This window comes from Crocodylus porosus, unplaced genomic scaffold (assembly GCF_001723895.1).
Source record: "Crocodylus porosus isolate Cpor-Errol unplaced genomic scaffold, CroPor_comp1, whole genome shotgun sequence".
Lineage (NCBI taxonomy): Eukaryota > Metazoa > Chordata > Crocodylia > Crocodylidae > Crocodylus > Crocodylus porosus.
Window position 1 is genome coordinate 3,037,711 of NW_017728933.1, and position 22,002 is coordinate 3,059,712.

At 45.6% G+C, this 22,002-nt stretch overlaps 1 protein-coding gene and 1 long non-coding RNA gene across 2 annotated transcripts in view; both read left to right on the forward strand.

Annotated features, from left to right (window-relative positions):
- The first annotated feature begins 6,398 nt into the window (after positions 1-6,398).
- On the forward strand, positions 6,399-7,939 carry LOC109317313. The gene is made up of 2 exons (XR_002103022.1): positions 6,399-6,638; positions 6,901-7,939. It is a non-coding gene; the product is annotated as an uncharacterized LOC109317313 (long non-coding RNA).
- A 4,671-nt stretch (positions 7,940-12,610) lies between these two features.
- HK2 (hexokinase 2) overlaps positions 12,611-22,002 on the forward strand; it is a 45,442-nt gene continuing 36,050 nt past the window's right edge. The window contains exon 1 of the mRNA XM_019545977.1: positions 12,611-12,741. Coding sequence (XP_019401522.1) covers positions 12,679-12,741 — 63 coding nt within the window. The 5' untranslated portion in view covers positions 12,611-12,678. The remainder of the gene's footprint in view (positions 12,742-22,002) is intronic.

A 22,002-nucleotide genomic window follows, 5' to 3' on the forward strand; every position in this document is an offset into this window, starting at 1 on the left:
ATAGGAAATGAGGGTGGCAGTTTGCTTAAAGGGAATGTTCAACCATTAATAAGCTTCCTCTGTTTATACAAGGAGCTTCATAAACTTCTACTTTTTAGCTTCTCATGAACCCTTGAAGCTGGGATGATTTTGTTGACAGCCTGGTGGGAGAATATAGCCCCCGCTTTCCAATCCCAGTCCACCAAGGAAGGAAGGAAGGGGCACTGCTTGGTAACTGTGCATTAAGTTTGCTGGAAAAAATTACAGCTCCCAGCCCTCAAACACACACAGGGCACTGATAATATTCTGTTTGTGTGAGAGGTTGAGAGGCAGGAGAGGAAGACATGCAAGGCATCTCTGGACATTTTCTCTTTAGGGATGGTTTAAAAGCTACATACGGTTCAAAAAAAAAAGAGAAAAGAAATAAAATAGCTTTTTGAAAGTCCCAAGAATTGGGCAGGGGAGTGGGTGCAGGGAAGATGCTCAGGGGGCCAGAAGAAATGCATCGCAGACTTCTCTGTCTGACGGTAGCTTCCCCGATGTCTTGTGATGCAGGGGTCAAGCAAGGCAGTAACAGATCAGATAATTGGGTTGCATTTGGTGGCCATGAAGCTGGGTCATTCCAGGGGAACGATTTTTTTATTTTCCGCACTGCTGTCGCAGCTGCTCCGGCGGTCTCCCAAATCTGTATAATCTCCGCTGGAGGGGAATTAATAGCGCGTCGGCTTAAACCTCTTTAACTCGCGCACACTCGTCCCATTCCAGCAGGGAGGGAGGGCCACCCGGGCCTGCGTGCTGGAGATCACGTACTTACAGGAGGGTTCAGACGTGGAGATGGGCTCTCATGGAAGGTTGCCATGGAGCTAAGCAGAGGCAGGCAGCTCCCCCATGCCCTAGCCGCTGGATCTCTGCCTCCTTGCTTTGTGTGCGAATGTGTGTGTGCATCTTTGTGATATTCAGGCATCTCTCCCCCACCCCCACCACTCCCTCCCTACACACTTCTCTTTTGGCTTCCACTTCTTTAGGCAGCAAGCAGAGGCCTCCAGAAAGCTCTGAACCGGCACGGGAGCCCTGGTCACATGAGGCAGCCACAGATGCTGAGCTGATGAAGCACTTTAGGATGCATCCATGGGAGAGCACGTGCATGAGCACATGCTGCACACACCCCCTCCACTCCCCTCACTGCATATCCAGTCGGAGAGAGGGCCAGGCAGATCCAGGCCTCCTCCTGCAGTGAAGGGGTATGGAGCTGTGGGCAGAAACAGAGGTCTCTTGGATGAAAGAAGTGGTTACTCTGTCCTCATGTAGAGTTTTCCTTGAGCATTGCCAACACAGCCAAATTAAGCTTCGCAGCACAATGGGCAGGGAAAAGTGTCCTAGCTCCCAGAGGGGAAACTGAGGCACAGAGGGATCAAGACCCGTGTTCTATCTTTAGCTCTGGCTAGGCTGATTTTTGATCTCCTTTATGCTGGTGTAAATCAGGATTAGCTCTCTGGGAACCAATGGGATTACAGCTGTGGGCTAGTTTGGAGTCCAGCCCATTTCCTTTAATCCTGATTTAGAGTCTTTGACTAACCCTCCTTGCCCTCTGGCAGTACTTGGCTCTAAGGCTGATTTGCCCAGTGCCATTGAGGGAGTCCCTGGGCCTGATTCTGTTCTGACTGCAACTGCTGTAACTCTTCTGACTTCAGTGGAGACGCTTTGAACTGACCCTGGTGTAAACGCTATCAGGAGGAGGCCAGGAGCAAGAACTTCCAGCTCCTGCTTCAACCTTTCTGCAGCCATTGGAGTGATGCAGCAAGAAGGGCCTGGCAGGGAGACAGGTAGGGTTAAATGTGGTACAGGCAAGATGGTGTGGGAAAAGCAGGCAGGAGAGCCAGTGTCCAAGGAGGCAATTCCCAGGAATACAGGACTGGCATAAGGTCTCCCCTTTGATATTCCTCTAGATTCAGCCTCAAGTGCTGGCACCTGCCCCACCCTATGGGAAGAGAAAGCTGAAGGCAGCTTCCCTTGATACACATGATCCACTTATGTGATCATAAATGTCCTCCAGCAGTCTGGGAGGCTGTGCTGAGATGCACGTACATAGTTGTGCTTGATCTAAAAGCAGGCTGACATGGACTCACACAAAGTCTGGGGCTTGAACAGAGAAGCATAATATAATGGGAGCTGGGAAGACACAAGAGGTCCAAAGCAGAAGCACTCCTTTTCCCCTTCCTAGGCAAACCTTATTGCCAACAAACCAGGTCTTTAAAAGCCTCCCTCCTCTAGGCCTCTCCTGTAGGCAGAAATTCCTCCCTCGGTAGTTTTGTCTCCATTGGATTCTGGATCTTGCCTTGAGCAGGGGCTTGGACTTGATGACCTCTTGAGGTCCCATCTAGTTCTACATTTCAGTTTTGGGCCCCCCACTGCAGAAAGAAAGTGGACAAGTTGGAGAGTCCAGTGGAGGGCAACAAAAATGGTTTGGAGGCTGAGGGATATGATTTATGAGGAGAGGCAGAGGGAACTGGGCTTATTTTAGTCTGGAGAAGAAAAGACTGAGAGGGGATTTAATAGCTGCCTTCGACTCCCTACAGGGTGGGTCCAAAGAGGATAGAGCTGGACTGTTCTCAGTGATGACAGAACAAGGAGAAATGGTCTCAAGTTGTAGCAAGGGAAATTTAGGTTGGATAGGAGGAAAAACTTTTCCACTAGGAGGGTGCTGAAGAACTGGAGTGGGTTACCCAGAGAGGTGGTGTAATCTCCATCCTTGGAGGCTTTTAAAGCCCTGCTTGTCAAAGCCATGGCTGGAATGATCTAGTCCTGCTTTGAGCAGGGGTTGGACTAGATGACTTCCTGAGGTCCCTTCCAACCCTAATTTTCTATGATTCAAAGTCCAGTGCTCACTTCACCCTGCCACTCCACAAGGCAACACTATCTGCTATGTAATGGTTATGATCTTTCATTCATAGACCAGACCTCCAGTTTCTTTGTCTTTAGGGACAGTTGGAGGATTACAGTCAGGATAGAAATGCAATGGGAATAGAGGACACTGTATCTTTCAGGCACTGATCACTCTTAATAGAACTGGGCCCATTTTCTGTAACAAGAGGTTTGGGATCTTAAGGGCAACATATTAGATGGAGCAGAGCCCATATCTGTGGTCAAGTGCCTCACGGTAGAACAGAAAAACCAGTTGGCTGGTGAATAATACTTTTATTCCATCTTTTTAATGTCTGCTCGTTCATTTCCTCTCTGCACATTGTGTATGGGCAGGTGGAAAAATTCAAAGGTATTCAGATTCTTTCTGGCTTTATTACAAGGGTACTTCTTGTGCTGCAGATACTCTCCCAGTGATTCATGATCAGCCCTCCCCATTTAGTGCATGTGGGTCGGTAATGCAAATTGCATAGTGTCCTATCTTTCTCCTTTAATTGGATGATTAATGTAACCAACACAGTGCAGGTTTCAAAATGATTCTTTCAAGTGAAACAGATGATTCATATTGCATTGGTTGCGCAATTCCATTTTTTTTTTCTTAGCATTTGGAACTTCACATTTATTCCTCCCAAGTAAAGCTGGATGGCTAGTCTTGAAGAGCAGGAGAAGACATTTTGCACCTTGCAAACTTGGGCCTGTGATAGAGAAAGAAAATTCTTTTAAAAGCAAATTTCCCTGCTAATCTTGGCAGCCTCCAGCTCCTAATATCATTAGAAGCAGCTCTGTCAGCTCCTATTGACAAGTTTTACAACTTTTAAAAGAGATTAAACTGAATAGGAATCTGTCCAAATTACCTTTATTTTGCAGGTGTTTAGAATTAAGGGAGGAATTAGATCCTATTTGTAGGATAGTTTAAGTATTGTGTAGAATTCTGTGTTGTATTTTTTCCTTGATACAGGATCCCTCTAGAACCACTTTTTCCACTACTATTCTGCAGCAGGTATTTCTAGTAAGCCAGATAGAGGACAAAAAGTTAATTTAAGGCTATAGCTGAATATGGAATAAAGTTGAGTGCAAATGTGAAATTACTTCCAAGAAGAAATGCAAAAATCTAGAACTCTTGGTTCAGAGATGATACCTTTTTATTAGACCAACTGAGAAATTGAAAAAAAAATTACGTAAGCTTTAAGTGTTCTTGCAAATATTTCTTGCAAAAAAAATATTTTTCTGCAACTATTTTTTTTCTTTTGCAATTTCTCAGTTGGTCTAATAAAATCTGAACCAAGAGTTGTAGATTTTTGCATTGCTTTTTGTCTCAGACCAACATGGCTACCAAATACATCCCTGAAATTGCTTCCAACTCACTTTAAAAGGAACCTGGGATGGACCAGAATACCCCTCATTAAAATAAATGACTTGCAAATGGTGATGACAGAAAGAGTTGAATGCCTTCCACTGTGAATAACAATACTCAGAAGTTGCATTTTTTAAAGTACTTGGCTGATGCTAATTTGTCTCCCTGCATCCTGGGGAGGGGGATAAGAGAAGTCTTGATTCTGAGCTTCACTGCTGTAAAAATCAGGACTAACTCCAGTAAACTATTAGAATGAGGGCAATCAATTCTGGGCCCAGAATATGGTACACATGGACTTTTCCTAAAATGTGTCCAGAGAGCAGGATCCTTACAAAAAAACAAAAACCAAAAGCAAGTGTGTAGGCTGGATCCTAGCAACACGTATTACTGGGTTTTTCCTTACCACTCGCTGTAGCCCCACTGTAGTCCATAGGAGTTTAGGCTGTGCACAAACACTGCTAACAACTGCACTCAATAGCAAGCATTTGCCAGCTCAAGCATTAACACTTGCAAACAAATAAACTATCGAAACTGAGGCTTGTCCTGAGTTGTAAAGGATCTTGATTCTTTCCCCTCTGTTTGATTGAAACCAAGGGAACCACTTGTATACAAGATTTAACCCTACCTAAAACTTAGTCCAGAAGCAGATTTTGCAGGTATTTTGTGTGAATCAAGGGCTTAGTCTTGTACTAGTTTAACTACGCTGATCATATAAATAAGGGATAAATCTGTCTCAGAATATACCCATTCAGTGCATTAGCTGTAAGTGACAATTAACCACTGAAACAAATGGCCAGAGGGAGGTGGGTTCTCCACTTCTTGAAGTCTTTAAGTAAAGTAACTGGAAGATACAGTTAGTAGGATCACTGCTGGGTGAAATGTAATGACCTGTAATGTACTGGAGGTCAGAGGAGATAATCGGATGGTCCACTTGGCCTTTAAAGTCTCTTTACATAAACATAGCACTTCAGTCTTCAGGATAATTAATGTTATTTTCCCATAGCAGGTGTGTACATTCCCTGGCAAACGGCATGAATAAGGAATGTTTCCAGGAAAACATTATCCTGTTATTAGATCAGGGACACAGGAAATGGGGCTAGTAGTTTTTATTCCCAGCTCATCTGCTTTATAAATGCTTCTGGACTAAGTTTTAGGTAGGGTTCCTCATCTGAAAATGTAGCACTCTCAATTTATTTTGTCCTCGTGAGGGAGGATAAATGTTTGTAAGGTGTTCTGAGATCACTGAATATAAGACACTGTAGAAGTATGGGGTGTTATAACAATCCAACTAGTCAATCTATCCGACTGGTGTGATACAATCAAGCTAGTCCATACAATCATACGATCAATACTATGATTGTCCACACAAGTCCAGTGCCCAAGAAAGTGGCAGTCTGGTGTTATACTGTGTGAAGGCTTCTCAGGAATCTTATGAATGGTGTTATCCATTTAAAAAGACTGTGTGTATTGAAAGTGGTGGGCATGGCCAGACAGGCAAATTATACCAAGGAATGGGGAGGAAACTTACTGGGTGTTGGCTGAACTGCAGTACCTATTTTATATGCATGCCCACACTTCTCCTGTGGCAGCGTTTCTTAACCTGTGGGTTGCGACCCACGAGTGGGTTGCAAGAATATATGAAAGGGTCCTGAACAAACTTTAAAAATGGATTCTCCTTTAAGGAGAAAAACATGGGAAACCACGGCTTTTCCCTTCCAGGCTGGAAGAGTTACAGCCTGCGAGGGGCTGCTTGGGGCTCCCCTTGCCCTACACCTACCTCCTGCCCCACACATGGGTTCTGGGGCCTGGGGGTGGCAGGTCAGGAGTGAGAAACACTGGGTCAAGACTGGCCATCAATGTTTGTTTACAAATGGGTTCTGGTACAAAAAAGGTTGAGAACCACTGTCCTATGGTACCTGAAAGCTAAATCATAGTAACTTAGCCTATTACATTCAGGGGTAAGGTGCCCTGGTTTAGCTGTAACTTACTACAGGATAGAATTAGACTCACAGAACAGTTACCACTGGACAGCACTGACACGGCATGAGCTCCTCTCCACTTTTAATAAAGTATAAGTCATTTGTCTGTCCAAACCAATATCTGCCTGTTAACAATTCCTCACTCAGGATTTGTGCACCAGCGCAACTGCCCAAATTATTAATTGTTCTATTTAGTAAAGTCCTAAAGGATTAACTGTAATACTACTAATGCAAAATGACCTGTCATCCCTGCCAGCATAAAAGGGAATTTAAATAGCTTCCTCTGTCATTCTATAACATTTTATACCCTCCTTATACAGATGCAAAGGACTGCACAGGGTAGAAGATGAAGCATCTTAATGCAGGTGCAGTGTATGCAAAATGTCTTGTATTGGTGATTTACCCAGGTAGGAGTCACTTGTTACACTAGTGCCCTTCCTTTAGAATACAGTTTTTTATTGCTACAGGCTCCAACACAGCTGCCTCCATGCAAAATGTCCCCACTGTAATTCCTTTGCCTTCATTAGAATCACTTCAGATTTACACTGATTGAAGAGCAGAGTTTTCCCACCATAAATTTCCACTCTTTCCAGTGTTGTTTCAGTTTCTTTACCATAGGCCCTTTTCTTTTGCTGATAGAATAATTTATTTTTTGTGCTTTTCTCTCAGCTCTGGGATTAAATCACTCCATGCTGAAATCCTGTATTTATCTCCGCTGTGCATGGCAGTGACCTCAGGCATGACGTGCCAGGCCTCCCTCCACAGAGATCAGAGATGATAAAGCCGTCTTTACACCAATTTCTTCAGTCTGGAGTCTCTCCTGGCCAGAAATTCCCTGTACCATCAAACTAGCAGCTTGTCTCCAGAGGCTGAATATGACAGCTGAAAGCTTGGCTAACGTGAAAGACGGAATGAGCTTCAATCAGGTAAGGGGATTTTATTTACCATCCCTCTGCACTCACCACTCCTTCACCGTGTATGTCCTGTATTGTTTCACCTGCTGAGAAAGGGAGGCACAGCTGTTCATCTGACTTCCTATCCTAGGTGATCTGCAGTGACTTGAATACTGGAAGCATCTCAGCTTTGTTTGGCTATTCATTTATCGTTTGCCTGGTCCTAGGGAAAAAAAAACAGTTATGGATGTTAAAATGACTTACTTGAAATCTGTAGGCTTGCTTTTTGTTTGCAGGTATCAAAGCTAATTTTGTATGAGCCAAATACCCAGTGTAATTTTTGGATATCACTTCTGCTGCTCACAGCAGCCTTACAGGAAACCCTCAGGAGCAAAATGTGTCATTTAAGGAAGAAAGAGATGGTTTTTAGGAAGATGACATTGACAGGTGAACTTTGTGGGCCTTGGTGTGTTACATGAGCTGGCATTTAGCATCAGTGGTAGGTGATGTTTTTAGTTACGGACCTACTATCCAGAAGAACTCCTGAGTATCAGTTGGAGAAACATCTGTAGGGAGGGATGCCATTTAAAGCTCTGATTCAGGGTCAAGTTTTCACCAGATCCATCAAAGAAAACAGCAGCATTTCTCTCCTAGTAGAACTGACCAGTTTCTTTTGAGCCAAAGCTGAGACTGTTGCTGAATTCCACTTCTGTGTATATTTGCCAACACCTGCCTGAGAAAAATGTTACTCTTCACCGGCCTCTGATAACTGTCCTGTCTTGGCAAAGTGAAGTAACACTTTCAGTCGGGGGTGGGGGGAAAAAGACACAAAAATAATTTTTCATATGCAAAACTATGTTTTCCACATGCAGACAAAGTTTCATCTGGGATAGGATGTCGCAGCTTTAATGAAATGATGCCTGCCTTGCAAAGTGTATGTGCCTGTGGCTGTTTGTTACAACAGAAGACTGGGAGTCATGACTCCCAGGTTCTGTTTCCGGTTTTGCCATTGATTCATTGTGCCCTACTTTCTTCACTTGTACTAAGTGAGGGTGATGATACTGAGTCATCTTGCAGGAGTGGTTCAAAGTCTATCATTTGGGCAGTGTGTTAATAGGACTCTGGTCACAGGTCCACTCATTCAGTGCATTGCGGATGGTGTTGCTTTTAACATACTTTCAAGCCTTTGAGTCAGCACCTTTTGGGGCCTGTGGCCCAGGTTCTAAAACTAAATCTTCTCGGGCAGCCTGGGTAGCTCAGAGGACTAGAGGGTGGTGAAAAATGCCAGCTTATGCTGCATTTGATCTCCTTTAGTCTCCTCTTTTTGGGAGTGATGTGGTTAAGGCATCTCGTTATGGACCCAGAGATGCGTCTCAGCCTTACTTTGGATATACACCAAAATACTGCCCCCAGACAACCCAGCCATAAATGAGCAGCTGTTCATTCAGTCAAGGGAGTCAAAGACAGGTAGATGTGACGCTGGCCTGTGTCCTCTTGGCTACAGAGGCAGGCATGTCTTCACTTTACTAGTCCAACAAGACAACTAAGCTTGGGCAGGTTTTTGGCTTGACTTTTTCAAATCTCTGCCTTTGAAAACCTCAGCCTTTTAATTGTAAGAGCTGCTTGCGAAATATGCAATCCAACCTTTTTTTCTGCAATATTCAGGGAGGGACTGGAAAATATGCTCATCACTTTGACCATCTCCTGTGAACCAAAGACCATCCCAAGGTCTGTGGGGTTTGACACTTGTTCCAAAGCTGAGATAGTTTAGTGCAAAGATTTCCATTGATTCCAATGACTGCTGGATTCCTTGACTATTGTCCTTCTCCCCTGAAGCTTTTGCTTTGATCTTGAGCAACCCTGGATAGGGTTTTCAGCCAACTGAACGCAGCTGAAAGGCAGAGATGTGGCCCCTGAACCCCTCTTATATAAATGCACCAGAGCTTTGGTAGCTGCAAGCATCCCATGGGCTACAGTCTTCACTGGCATACACTAGGGTTGATCCATTAAGTGATACTAATGTTCTGTCCCTGTGTGCTTAGTGTCTTCAGCTGGTCCAGGACTCAAAAGACTCAGCATGGAGCAAAGTGGTTAAAATGACAGGTGTAATCCCTTCACCACCAAAGATCTGGCTTTTAAAAAGATTGACATAGTGATTTCTGTAAATTCTTTTTTTCCCCCTTAAGCCAAGTAAATGTTTCGTTAGGTTGGTAAATTCCCCAGCTCAAGCTGCAATTATTTTGCAAAGATCAAAGAGAATTAGTGAAATCCTTGGGAGGATTTAGTTGCAAGAGCTGTGATTGAATCAGAAAAGTGATTGCTCTGTGTATTATGACAGTCCTCAGTGCCATTCAGAATGCACTTGAGGCAGCTGCTTATACTAGTGAGACTGTCCTCAGCAAGAGGGGACAATCTTCAGGCAACAACGGGCCAGACATCCACTAGCTGTGCAAAAAGAGTGTCTTTTAATGCCAAAGTCGAATTGTGTTTCATTCCCAGTTGCTGTGTGTTTCTCTTAAGTCTTCAGGTAATTTTCACTTTGGTGTAGCCTGACTTGCCACAAAGGGTTGTGACATAAGGTTCATGTTTTGCATGTGATTTGTCAAATGAAAGACACATCAGGTTTTAAAGTGGCTTGAAGCTTCCCAGACCCTCCCTGTGAAGTCAGTATTGCTGAGCTTGTCTTATTGATCTGGAAGAGACTCAGTGAAAGGCCTGCAAAGGGGCTCACCACCTAGCAGGATCAGTGACTTGCTCAGGGCCATGCAGTGAGTCAGTGGCAGGGTGTGGGGAATTTCTGGCTCGCGCTCTGGATGATGGATCATAGGTCTCTTCTGAAGCCCTCGTGCCTCTGACTTGCTTGCATCTCACACCCTGCTGGAGAATTTTGGGGGAGGGGTTCCCCAGCAGCTCAGAGATCAAACTGTCTGGTTCACGGAGTACAGCAGCGCTTCTATTTAAACCTGTTTGTCCTGCGTGTCAGAGGCAGCTCATGATCTTTGAGATGCAATTGTCTGTCTTACTGCCTGTCTCAGAAAATTTCCCCTTATGATGGATGGGTGAACTTGTGGCCTCATGAGCTCTCAACTGGTGTAGTTGACACGAGGCCCCTGGCTGCACATATAGAGAAAACTTACAAGGCAGGAGAATGTAACCCTGCAGGAGGTGGGGAAGCACTCGGGGCTGGAGGGAGAGCTCCCTCCTGCCTAGCTGACTGTCTTCTCAAGTGTCTTTCTCAGCAGCCTCTTTGTTTACTGTACTATCTTCTCCTCATTAAGCTCCTTCACCTCATCAAGGTGGCTGGCAGGACAGCAGGGACTTGGCTGGCTCCTCATCATAACTTGGGCAAAGGTGTGTCTGTTCTATTGTGCTCACTCCCATGGTCATGCACTTTATCCTGTGTGCCTTAGAGACAAAAGTGATCTGACCAGTTTTGTATTTCAAGCAATGTGAACTGAATGGAAATAAAGGTTTCCAGTGTGTGTGACAGCACAGGGGCAGCAAACAGTGATTTTATTATTATTCAGAACTTGTGTGTTTGTGTAATTAAACGTTGTCAGAAATTATCTGGAGTAGCAATAAGTGGATGCATCTCGGAAAGGTGACTGAATAAGAGTAAATAAAGCTGTTGGAATCATTCTAGTGTTGGGATAATCGTTGGTAGGTGAGTGGCTTTGAGAGATCAATTAATAGCACATCCTGCACTGGAGTAAGAAGGTGTAACACTTATTAGCCTATTGGAACTAAACTTAGCATCAGGAGACTGGGGTTGAATTCCTGGCTGCCCCACTGGCCTGCTGGGTCATTAAGTCACTCCCCTGCTCTCTGCCTAAGTTTTTCTAGCTGTGTAATGGGGATAATGATGCACAGTTCCTTCTGTAAAGTCTTTTAAGGTCTGTAAATGGAAGGAGCTAGGTGGCAGTATGTTGTCTTTACATATGCGTAAGTTGGGTCCAATCTGTTTTCTGTAGCTGGAGAGATGGTGGGGGGAACCATGTCATACTTTGCTCATGTCATCTCCAAGATTTTCCCAGGCAAACTAAAATAACCTGGGGCTTAATAACAAAAAGCTATAGTGAGCAAATGACGCTCCGTGGTGACCCTGCTTCCCCTTAGCTCAGGAAATAATCTAGGGCTTTTAATAGCTCCTTGTATTTGTGGGAGAGGCTCAAACTCTTATTAACAATCTTCTCCCCTGTCAGTTGAGGGAAACTGAGGTTCAGAGCTCCTGTGAGGCCTGAAGTCACAGCATTTTCTGGTGTCTGCATCCAGCTCTTAGGAAAACCTACAGGGTAAAGTGCTTCTGACTCCTTGTGAAAGGACTGATTAACAATTGGGCTGCAGCTGGGAAGGGTTTGGAAGCACCAGTCCTAAAAGACATTAAAAAAAAAAAAAAGAAAAGAAAAGGAAATCTAAGTTGCGTTGTGTGACAAAAATGTAAGAAAATGAACTAAAAATGGAGACTTATCTGGAGCATCTGATCTGGGTGCAGCCAGGTTGTGCCATCTTCTATTGAATATATGTCTGTTCCAGGAGTCCCCAGCCAGTGCCCTATCCCCTCCACCCCAAACCTTAGAGCCACTGATTGAGCAGAGGGTAAAACGCAGGCTCAGAAAGGTGATGCTGAATTCCTGACCAAAATAAGGCTGAGACAAGAATCCTGGCTTTCGGGCCTGGGTACCACAGGGGCTTCTGTCCTCCAGATGCTAAACCGGTTTTGGGGAAGAGTTAGGCAGCTGACCCAATAAACAATATCACCCCTCCAAAAATCCTTGCCCCTCACATCATTCCCAAGTTGTCCTGGCTACAACATCACTCTCTAACACTATATAGTACATTAGACACTATAATCTAATATACATTTATAATATACAGTGTGTGTGTGTGTGTGTGTGTGTGTGTGTATTTGTTTTCTAATATTACACACACACACACACACACACACATTTGCATTTACATACATATACATTTTATAGTTATAGGGGTGTAGGTTATGGTTGGTTTAATAAAAGAGATCAGATCTACCCAGCAGACAAGATTTACCTTGTCTGCCTTTATATTTATATACATATGCATACACACACATTCATTTATACGCACGCCCGCGCGCACACATAAAATACTCTAACACTACATAGTGTTAGAGCATTATCATTGTAGCGCCGAGTTTTGCTGGGCGAAATGGAGCACGGATGCCGGCAGCATCTCCTGCCCGCCTCCCCCGGCTGTCGTGCCAACACCCCTGCCCCAAACTCCCCGTCGGCTCCGGCTCGGGGGCAGGAAACCAAGCAGCCGAGGTGCCTGGGCTGCTCTCTCCCGGGAGACGCGGGGTAAGCCTCGCATCCAAGCAGCCCGCAGCATCCCCGCGCCGGCACGTAGGCAGGGGCGGGGCGGGCGCACGAGCCCTTAGCCCGGGGCAGGCACACACCCCCGCCGGGCGGGCCAATGGGAGCCGGCCGCGGCGCCGCGTCACTCGTGGTGCGGGAACCTCCTCAATGAGCCGCCGCGAGGCCGGAGCACGCCGCCGCCTGCCCTGCGCCCGGAGCCACGCGGGATGATCGCGTCCCACCTGCTCGCCTACTTCTTCACCGAGCTCAGCCATGACCAGGCTCAGAAGGTGCGTGGGGGCCCCCGGGGCCGGGTCGGTCCGGGAGCCGAGCCTGGGGGTCGCCGGGGCCGCCTCACCCCCTGCTCCGGCTTCCCGCCGCCAGGTCTCGCCTGGGAGGGTCCGGTGGGCGCCCACTTACCCAGCGCGCCGCGGCAAGGGGCTGCCCGCGCGCTGGTTTCAGAGCGCGGGGCCCGGGGCTTTGCTCTGCCCTCGCTGCCAGCACGTGCTCGAGCGCCTGCCCTGCTGGAGGGAGGCTCCGGGGGTCCCCAGCAGGGAAAGGGGCAGCCAAGCCTGCCAGGCTCGCCTGCAGAGGGGAGCGGGGTTGGGACTTGGCTTGGGCTCACCCCGGACAATAGGTTTCCCAGAGCCGGCCCCATGCAGGGCTCTTACAGCCCCCCATAGGTGGGAGCAAGTGATCCCTTGCTGGAGATGGAGCCCTCTGGCCTCTCCAGATCTGCTGGAGGGACCTTTACATCCCAGGCTTTCCTTTATGAGAAGCAGGGTTATGTAGGGACACAGGGGCATGTGTGGCTCAGACTGTCTGACGCCCTGGATGCAACCAGAAAGCTGCTCCCGAGGGGATAAAGGGCAGCATCCAGCTCTGAAGGGAGAAAGGTTGGGGTGTTTTCCATTTGCTCCTTGTCTTGTGACATGGGAGAGACTTGTCTGGAGGCAGAGTTGAGTGCCAGGGTGCAGCCGGAGAGTGGGATGGGTAATAGGAGAACGCAGTTTGGGAAAATGACACCAGTGGTAGGGGATGGGAGTGAGCGTTCAAAATTAAAAACCCACCTTGAGATTATAGGCTGAGTGGCTTTTTGATGAGAAAGGAGGAGGCAAGGGTGAAGGCTTTAATGAGTAGGGTCTCTGATGCTCCACTTTATACCCTCCCAAAACCAGCACCACTCTAAATTCACCCCTCAGTGAGATTCCCATCCCATTACTTAGCGGCAAATAAAAAATTAACCCTGGCGTCCTGCATTGCCTGGGAACTGAAGAGCAGAGAGCGGTCAGTGCTGGTGCTTGGAGTGTAAGAGTGATTATGTTACCTCATCAAATCAATGCCTGAACTTGGACAGAAAATGCAAATCAAACATCATGTTGATTGCACCCTGTTGGGTTATAGTTATTGTTTGTGCTAGTAACTCAATATTTTTAAGGAAAGAAAGGATATTATTAGGGGTCATCTATGAACAACCACTAATTCTACCTGGATATTTAAGAGTATGACAGTTGAAATGTGCACATGGTCTTTTTTTTAATTCTGATATTTCTTCTTTAGATAGCCCAAGCACAGTTGGCCTGCTTTGGATGGGGCTGGCTGGTAGTCTCTGAATCCCAATGGTTAGCTTAATAGTTTCTGAAGGTGTATGGCTGTGAGAGTGTATCGGACAATGGAGTCAGAGTGCTCCTTCCTGTCTGGTGAGCATCCTTGAATTAGATGTCTGAGACAGGGACCCTCTTTGTTCCAGGTTTATGCTGTGCCTGGCATAATGCAGTGTGCACTTCTACACTGGTTCGTATAGCACATCTGAAGCTGCTGATTAGGATTTCTAAATGTGTCCTATAGAAAAAAAAAACAAACCATCACTTCCTCAATCAAGTGATGTGACTTTTCTCTAGAGCAACAAAGAGAGATGCAACCATCATAAATACACTCTAGGGAGTGCCAAGGTTGAAGTGCGGAGTTCTTCAGCGTTGATGACCCTGCTGATGATGGCATAAAATAGGAGGCAAAAGGGTAAAAGTATCTGCCAAAAATCAGATCAACCCATAAGGCAATGCAGCCTAGTCTCCCACTCTTCCTGTCTTATGTTAGGGCACAACAGGGATTGTGCAACAGCGGAATCAACACAGGTGCATCTTGTAGCAAGAAACAAGAGGGAGGTGAGGCCTTGGCCTTAGCTCTGAGTTTCCTTGCTATTGTCTGCTTGCTTTAGACGCTTATCAGGTACTTCAAATAATGGATGGGGTTTTTTCAGCCAGCTATTGTTCCTAGTCACAAACCTGGTACACAGTGTGCAAAGCTCGGTCCACTTGACTATTTGGTTTCACTCCTGGCCAAATAGACCAAACAAAGCTCATTGTTGGGAGGTGGGGGAAAAAAGAGAATCAAGTAGAACTTGGCCCTCCAAAGTACTCCACAGCCATTTTAGGTAACTTGTGCCTCTGTCGGGTGAAAGAGGCTTGCAGTTCTGGCCATGAAGAACTGCTTCCAGATCTGAATTCTCTGTTTAAACAGATTTCAGGGACAAAATCCTCAATCAGCCCACACTGTCCGAATGTGGCTGTTACTTGCTATGTGTCTGGACAGTGAGCAGCATACTGGGTGCCCAGTCTTGATTGGGGCCTCTTGGTTATTGTCATGCACATATCAGATCAGACCCTAGTTTCTCATACTGTTCCAAGAATAACGTATGCACCTGCTTTGCTATTTGCAGATGCTTCTCTCACCTCATCTGCTGTTTGCATTTGCATCAGAACTGGGCAGTTGTATATAGGGAAAAATAGTATTTAGTTTAGTAGCAGGAAACAAGGAGTTAACACACGTGGACCACCCTTGGAACTGACAGAGTAACAGTGATCTCAAAGTGATGATATAGTTTAAAATTGCCCAGAAAAGGACAGAAAGGTATTAAAGAAGCCTGGAGACTAATATCAATGAATTTGGCCACATTCTGATATTTTGCCTGGGTCTCTCAATCATTAACATCGACTGAGCCATTTGAGTTTCAACCGCTGTTATTTGAGGCTGAAATAATGGTAGGAGAATCATTGCCTGTGGGCATTGCATGATTCAGAGTAAAATAATTGTCACTGGGGTATTCTTTTCTTCCCAGCAGAAATTACTAATCAGGGATAAAAGCTAAATTTGAAATGACTTAATTTGACTCTTCTAAACAAAGCCAGCCTGTCAATACAGCATGTGCATAGGAAGGATTTGCCTCTCTCTTCCCTTTCAGACGTGGAGTTGCTCTTAATCTGCAGTTTCATTGCCTGTTTCATTTAAATGCCCTTGTACATGTGATGGTACTAGTAGAGTGATGTTGTAGCCAGGACAGTCTGGGAATTATGAGGGGCAAGGATTTTGGGGGGTGATACTATTTATTGGGTCAGCTGCATAACTTTTTCACAGTGATACAGTTGGTCCAAGAAGAGATCATTTCCAAAAATCATTGTCTATGTGCACATTGGAATGAGCCTTAAGACTGGTCCCTGGAAACTGCGGTCTTCCAGCCATTGAGCAAGCAGAGCAAGGTCAGTGACAGGGCAAACTCCCCCATAATACGGAGCCAGGAAGCTTTTGTGAAGGGCAAGGCAGTTGTAACAATCTTCCCAGCCATTCAGTCTTTTTGGCCTGTGCTCAGAGCAGCATGGACTATGCTGGTAACTGCATGCAGAGGACTAGAGAGAGACCCACCAAACTCCTCTGGAGCACTGCGGGTATAGGGTATCTCAGCCGTGCCCTTCTGCTATCCACACCATCTGGGGTTAGTGGACAGATGAAGCTTCATTCTCCAGGAGCAGCACTCGGTTCAGCCATAACTGAAGGGGGGTCCCAGTAAACCCTCCCTGTCTGGTCCCAGTTTTCTAGCCATGCTGGTCTCTGTAATCCCTGCGAACTGGTCCAAATTATCCAGCCAAACTGGTACCAGTTTCACAATATAGCTTTATTATATAGTGTTGCTTAGTGGATAGAGCGCTGAATGGGGACTCCAGGGACCTGCCATTGCCTGCTGGGTGACCTTGGGTAACTCCCTTCTCCTGTGTCACAATGTTTCAATCTGTAAAATGAGACTGATGTTTCTGATCCAGTTGGTAAAGTCCTGTGTATTGTATTGATGAACAGTTTCCCACCACATTGGGGATGCCTGGTGAGAGGTGCTGCTGTATAGTAGCTCGGGGTAAGAGACAACACTTGGCTCCAGAAACTTGCAGTCTAAATTAAAGCGTCCCAGATAGACAGATACAGGGGACAGGAGATAACAGGAGCGGAGAATGTCCCACTGCAGATAAGTGCGGTCATTCCTCTCTGGTAGGAATCGCTGGCAGCTGGGGTGGGTTACACAGCAGCAGCTGCAAGCAGCGCAAGAAACGCACATGCTTCCGGCTTCAGCATGAAGTTTGGCCAGGGAGCCTCACTTCAGCTTTCCCTCTAGCAGCTCATTTCTCAGAAAAAGGGACGGAGTTGAGGGGCGGACAAGGCGGAGTCTGCAGGCTCTGGGTGATGCATGATGCTAGAAGGCTTATTAGTAATCCTGCCTCCCTGCCCCGTCAAGAGTTCAGCCCGCCCAGCTCCTGTAAGCTGAGACTGAGAGTCCTGGGGGTGGGGAAGAACCGGCTGAGCAGGAAGCTTGACTCATGCTCAAGTTGCAGAGGAATGGCAGAGTATCCTCAAGTTTTAAGGTCACCCAGGGGCTCATCCTGCCTGGTGCTGAGCTCTTTTGCATGCAGTCCCTACAACCTTCTGGAGGTGGTTCCCCACTTGCGGGCTCAAGGTTAGGCTGGACTGGATGCGGTTACACAGGGCTCTGGTTTGTGACTTGTCACATTTAGCACCTGGCAGGGTTTCTGCCTTCTGACCCTGTTCAGCCAGCCTAGGACTATGCCAGGCTCACTCTGCCACTCCAGTCACTTCAGTAAATGCGGGTGGTCATTCACTTTTAAAATGGATGCAGTCTTTACCAATGAAGTTGTACTTGGGTTGTATAACTTATTTTCTGCACATGACATAAGGTCTGCCAGTAAACCTACATACACCAGGGCTGCTGGTACAGATCTCTGTCGGGGACCACATCTTCTGTCCCAGACACACAAAGCTACTTTGATAACAGTTTGCAGTGCCTTGTTTCAACTCAGGTCTGAGCCAGCCAGGGAATCGATTTTTGTCTTTGTTAGTTGGAGATGCCATTTTGTCTTGTAATGCACTTTGAGATACAGATGCACTCCAGATAGGTGGGTTTAGGAGTCTTTTTTGTTTCGTGTCTTCAGCTGTTGCATGTTAATGGGTGATGAGCTTGTTCCTCTTACCAGCCTTGCATGGCTATTCTGGGAATAGCTTAATGTGTGTAGCGTCTCTTTCATGAGAGGATTTCAGTATTACTCATACTTCAGAGTGGAGGGAACATTTACACTGGGCTGCGTGAAATCAGGATCCTCATCTTTCAAGTGAAACACATTTAAAAAAATACTAGGTACTGGATTTTTTACCATAAAAAAAATCATTAATCTGTTTTAATCATAGCTATCACCTTTGCCATGAATTTTGATTCTTTTGCTTCTCTAGACCAATACGTCTATAACCTTAACCTGTTTTAACATTCAGTTCTCAGAGGTAAGATCTACAGAGCAAAAATACAGTAGAAGGGGCAGGTTTTTGCTGTTCATATCATTCTTAATGTCTGAAAAATCAATGCCAAGAAAAAAAAGGCAAATGGATTCAGTTTACAGAGCACAAAAAGAATTTAAACACAAATAGGTGGCTAACTGCTTTTGCAGTAAACTAAATAACTCTTCACGGCTTCCAGTGCTGGATTGTTTTGTTATACAGGAAGTAGTTGTACTTAACAGGAAGCGGCTATCACACGATAATTTACAAAACACACTAGGGTGGACCCAGATAAATGTTGTCATTCAATAGGAAACCAAAAATAAGATAAAAGATTCTCAAAACTTTTATGCTCCTTTAGCACATAACAGATTCCCCCCCACACAGTATTTACCCATTAGAGTGATAGTGCATTCCTTGTGTCCCTAAAGCTCTTATCAGCTCCTGGAGAGACAAGGACAGCAAGGCTGCTTCTACAAACACTTGAACTGGAGGGATTTCACTTGCACAAGCAGTTGTATTGATGGGACTGATCTTGCCAGCCCTTAAACTCGGGCTTAATTTTTCTTTTCATATGAATAATTGCACTGAACTTGAATAAAGTTATTCATGTGCGGACATGTTAGCAACATCAAGCCCGAGGGGGTAGAAGAGAAGCAGCACTGGCCCCAGACAATCCCGACGCCTTCAAGACAAAAGAGATGAGCTTACAGGGTGTGTGGGAGAGAACATCACAACTTGCCCATGGACAAAGGCACTTCTAGCATTTATTGCTGAAAAAAAAGTGACTCCATGTGACTCCCCACGGATCATAGCAACTTGAATTGCAGCCAGGAGTTCTCTTGATTTTTTAAAAAATTTTTTTTTAATTGATAAATTCTTTATTTTTCTCTCTCCCAAAGGCCAAATATTATACAGAAATTATTTTAAAATATACCCTTTCCCTTTAGCTTTTGATAGGTGCCTCAGTCATAATGTCAAAGCATTGACCCTGAAATTTGCATGAGTCTTGTGTGGCCAATCCATGTGTTGCAGGGAGACAGCTGCATGGTCCCAGATCATGCAGATTCAGACTTAAATTCCAGAATGCTTTGTATCTGGTGCTGCAGTTTCAAGGACATTTCTGCTTTGATAGTGCTGTTTTAATCCTTGCAAACTACAGCGCCCACAGGTCTTGTCTTTGGTGATAAAGGGTGTGTAATTGGAGGTTCTGCTTTTAGGATGAACTTGCACAGAAAATGACTGCAGTTTATTTATAATTACACTGGGCACTTCTCACGCTCCTGTGAGATGAAGAATTCAAACTATTTTAATACAAACTCAGTTAAGTGTCTTAAGATATCAAGGACAAAGACTCCATAGAGATCCCACCCACCACTGACTGGTGAAATGCAGCCACTTATTGGGTAAAACAAAGTATAGCCCCTCAAAATATAGCAACATTGCATAGCAGTTTTGGATACAAAGTCCATGGTTCAATAATATAGAGCTTTTAGACTGAGTTCAGGATAGAATATTCTTGGGGCTGGTAAACTATTATATTCTGCTATAAACTCACAAGAGAAAAGGCGTCCATTGGAAAATGATGACTACGCAAGTCTGTAATTACAGTTCTGACTTGGCTTACTTTTACATATTTTGAGTATTTGCTAATAGGAGAAAATGGGAAGGGAAACTCAGGGATGATTTGTTTTTTGGGGCTTTTTTCTTTTCTTTTTCTTTCCCCTGGCTTGTTTCAGATTGCTGCTGTTCTACTCAGCTGGAATTTTAACAATGTTGGAAAGCTGATTCTTGACCCAGACATGTATCCCAGTTATTTTGCCCATGCCTGCTTTGTGCAACACATTCAGCGTCACATTCAACATGCCAGCTGTCTGCTATCCAAGCTCAGATTTCCTCAGGGAACCTCCATTAACTTCTGGAACTCATCCATTCCCCATAGATTTACTTGTTCTAGATTGCACCCAAGTCATTTTTCCTGCTCTAAATGGAGATTTGTAGAGATATCAAAGGCAGAACAAAAAAGGATTCTCCTCCTTGAAAGAGGTTTTTCAAAGTAATTTTCCCTCCTCTTGGTTGTTTCATGGATTTTTTTTTTAGGGTCGGAAGGGACCTTAGTAGCTCATCGAGTCTGACCCCCTGCCCTGGGCAGGAAAGAGTGCTGGGGTCAGATGACCCCAGGTAGATGCTTGTCCAGTCTCCTCTTAAAAGATCCCCAAGGTAGGGGAGAGCACCACCTCCCCTGGAAACCCATTCCAGATTTTGACGCCCTAACTGTAAAGAAGTTCTTCCTGATGTCTAACCTGAATCTGCTCACTGTCAGTTTGTGGCCATTGTTTCTAGCTATCCCAAGGGGCGCCCTGGTAAACAGAGCATCTCCTATTCCTTGCTTCCATTTTTCATTATAGATACATACATGTTTCCTTAGCAGTAAATACAGAAGGGTAATGAGAACTCTAGATTATTTGTGTGCCATATGTTTAATTACAAGACACACTCATTACCAGTAACTCCCAATTAGGTCTTTTTTTGCCACCCATTTGAATGGAAAGTCCTTCAGTGCCATGGGAATAGCCAGGCATGCTGATTTATTAGCATTTACTTGGAACCCAGAGTCTTTGCTGAGTTCTGGATTCAGCAAAACGCTTCAGTTCATTCTGAGCTATGAGCTACGTAAGAACCACTGATTTCAGCCTCTCGTTGATCATGTGCCACCCTGTATAGACTCCAAAGTCACTGGGATTTAAGTGTCCCTTCTGTGCTTCAGGACCAAAGTACTAGAGCTAGTGTGGACATGTGCAGTGTGAGAGGGACATGAACCTTTTCTTCGTGAAAGCTTTTCTTGAACTGTCAGATGCAGCTACTGAGGGGCCGGGTGCTGCTTGTTTTCAGTAAGTGCTAGTTTTGGAACCATGTGGCTTACCGTCTGATCAGCATTAGCTGGAAAATGGAACAATACCCAATGGCCTTACCTGAGGACATAGGTAAAGATCATCCAGGCTTTGGAGGCCTTGGTGGGATTAGAGGAAGATTGGCCCAGTTTCTGACATGGCAGGTTATTTTTAAGCCTGTGGCATTTTCAAGGCCTCTGGAATTAGGTGAGCACCCAGCTCATAGTTACCAAGGGCCATGGAGACCAACTGGGTCGCTCTTTCCCATATGGTCCAAACCTGGCAGGCATCCTGGCATCTGCTGTTGGCTCAGTGCATTGCTTGCTCTGTAGTTCTCATGCCTTGCTGTGAGCAAAGGCCGAGGTGCAAACACTTTGGTGGCACATGATTGGAAAGCACCTAGCAGGAGGACAGGAGAGGTTTCCCACCAGCAGCACCTCTGAGCTGTGGGAGGAATGGATGCAGAAACATTCATATTTTGGGGTGGGGAGTGCTGTCTTCTGCTTCCCAAAGTTGGGGGCTTTCTCATCAGAGAGAAGACCAGGATGCGACAGTTGGAAAATGGGTCTGGAAGAGCTGTGGGCCTTTAGAGAAGCAAGGATGGGCCTGTCCCTAATTCTAGCTAAAAACCTATGGGAAAACCTTGTTTGGGGGCTGTTCTGAGTTTACTGCACAGCTGCCTGTCCAGCTTCTCCTGAGGGGAATGAAAAAGGGCACAACGCTGAGCAGTTTGGGGTAAGTGCAGTAATTTCCTCTGCTGTTTGGCTTTCCAGCTGATGAATAGTATTTTTCCATCTGCCTCCTATCAATGGCATGAAGTGATGAAAACGTTGTTGGCTTTAATGGCTGCCACAATAAAAGCGCTTCCGAGTCTTGACTCAAAAGCCAAAAGCTTTTGGGTGTCCGGTTGTGCAGTTGTTTTAATTCAGTCCCTTTTAGCACTCGTTCTAGTAACATGTAACCCAGCCCTGGGCTGTGGGGGCATTTTATAAGGCTGAAGTCCGGCGTGGCCCAGAAACCAAGATCCAGACTGAGAAGCTTTTGTGAAATTAG